Source organism: Propithecus coquereli, unplaced genomic scaffold (genome assembly GCF_000956105.1).
Source record: "Propithecus coquereli isolate 6110/MARCELLA unplaced genomic scaffold, Pcoq_1.0 Scaffold491, whole genome shotgun sequence".
In the NCBI taxonomy this organism is placed as follows: Eukaryota; Metazoa; Chordata; class Mammalia; order Primates; family Indriidae; genus Propithecus; species Propithecus coquereli.
In genome coordinates, this window is record NW_012150741.1 from 1,040,465 (window position 1) to 1,042,482 (window position 2,018).

Below are 2,018 nucleotides of genomic sequence, written 5' to 3' on the forward strand. Positions count from 1 at the left end.
CCTCTCTTTAGCATGGCTGACAGTGGGGCTCTCCTCGGTGTCACAAGGCAATGGAAGCAGACTCTCGTCCACGTTGGTCTCCCTGTTCCGTGTTTCTTCGAGGGCTGAGCAGAAACGTCTCACCGTGCTGGTCCACCTGGCAGATTCTGATCTCACCTGGCTCAGAGAAACTGTGGCCCATATTTCAAGCCTCTTCAGCCCACAGATCTTGGCGGGGCAGTTGCTGCTTATCCATGCTCCGTCTGATGCCTACCCCACTGAGGATGGCATCAGGGATAAGGCCTACCGTGAGGAATTCTACTCCAAGCAGAACGTAGATCATGCCTTCCTCATGAGCTTTGCCACAAAGCTCTCTGATTACTTCTTGTTACTAGAGGACAATGTCTTTTTTGCCCCCAACTTTGTCACTCATGTTCATTCGAAAGTGACCAGCATGAAGTCCAACCCCTGGGTGCTACTGGAGTTCTCTAACAGGGGCTTCCTTGGCAAACTCTTCCACAGCAAGGATCTCCCACTCCTGGCCCATTTCCTTCTCCTCTTCCACAAGGCGAAACCCCTCGACAGGCTGATCTCTCATTTCCGTACCCTCCTGCTCCAGGAAAAGCCCATCCTCTGCAGACCCTTCCTCTTCTACCACAGGTTCCCCTATGGTGCCACTCATAACAAGCAGAAGTCCATAGCATTTCAGAACAAGAAACCCTCTGGTCCTGACAACCCACCTGGAGCTGTTTTCACAGATATGCAGGTTTTTGATGGTCATTACCCATGGGAGGCCTACACGCTGGATGAGTCATTCTTTTGGACACACAATGTTAGCAAAGGGAAACACCTGACAGTGATTCTGAACCACCCAGCAAACCTGAGCAGAGTGCAAGTGTTGACGGGCTCCATCGTGGATGGAAGGTACGCCCTGCAGAAGGGGCAAGTGGAGCTAGGCTACCACCCTCAGGACGTGCCTCCTTCCTGCACCAGCTTCGTCCTGCTGGGCCGGCTCTTGGAAGGACAGATGGACCAGAAGATAATTCTGAAAAAGATGGGCTATGATGTGAGCTGCGTGAGGCTGGTGGTGAAAGCTAGGCAGGTTGGTGGTCTCATGATCAGGCATATCTACCTCTGGGAGGAAAAAGCCGAATAGGAGGAAGGCGATCGAAGTTGACGATAAATCGGTAGGGGTATGAAAAATTAAAATCTTAAAGCCATTTCATTCTAGCTTATATGAATGACACGGGAGATTCAAGGGAAGGAGGGGCAGGGAGAGAAGACTCTCTCATTATTTTAGTGACACCACAACGTTAGGAGACTTGTTCCTTCCTTTTTGTACCCGAACAAGCAACTCTCACAGGGTATCTTTTGCTGGGGCAGACATAGCTTAGCCTAATTTGGGGAAAGGCCTTGGTCACTCCCAGAATTTTAGATTCCTTGGATGCTGGAATCAGCCTAAATACAGGGTGTTTGTGTGTGCGTGTATGGACACGTATATGTTCACATGTAGTTAAAGGTGGGGGTGAGGTATAAGGTGGCAATAGGAGGGCAAGTGGGAAAATCATGGGGATCCCTAGAGTTGACATAAGGAGATGACAAGAAAGGGACTCTCGTTAGAAGTCAAACTCTCTGAAGTTCAGGAAAGTAGCAGATGGACTGACAGCAATAAAACGAATCCCTTAATGCTATCGTTTTAAGCTGTTTCCTAGTGCCAATCTAGTTCCCTCCTTTCCTCACCAACAGACTCGGGCATAAATAGTTTGTAACCGAAGCTTCACTCTCTCATCAGCAATTCACTCAACTCTCCCACTGACTTTTGCATCCACAATGCTGCTGAAGCTCTTCCCTATTTGTCATGACGAAAATAGTCAAAACTGCCAGGTGTGGTGGCTCATGTCTGTAATCCCAGCAACTCAGGAGGCTGAGGCAAGAGGACCGCTTGACCCCAAGAGTTCGAGTCCAGCCTGGGCAACACAGTGAGACCCAGTCTCTAAAAAAGTTTTAAAAATTAGCCAGGCATGGTGGCACAAGCCTAT

General features: G+C 49.3%; 1 protein-coding gene across 1 annotated transcript; it reads left to right on the forward strand.

Annotated features, from left to right (window-relative positions):
• Positions 1–331: 331 nt before the first annotated feature.
• On the forward strand, positions 332–1,044 carry LOC105819614 (alpha-1,3-mannosyl-glycoprotein 4-beta-N-acetylglucosaminyltransferase-like protein MGAT4E). Its single transcript, XM_012655899.1, is given in 2 exon segments — positions 332–893; positions 896–1,044. Coding segments are annotated over 2 exon segments (711 nt in total).
• The last annotated feature ends 974 nt before the right edge of the window (positions 1,045–2,018 follow it).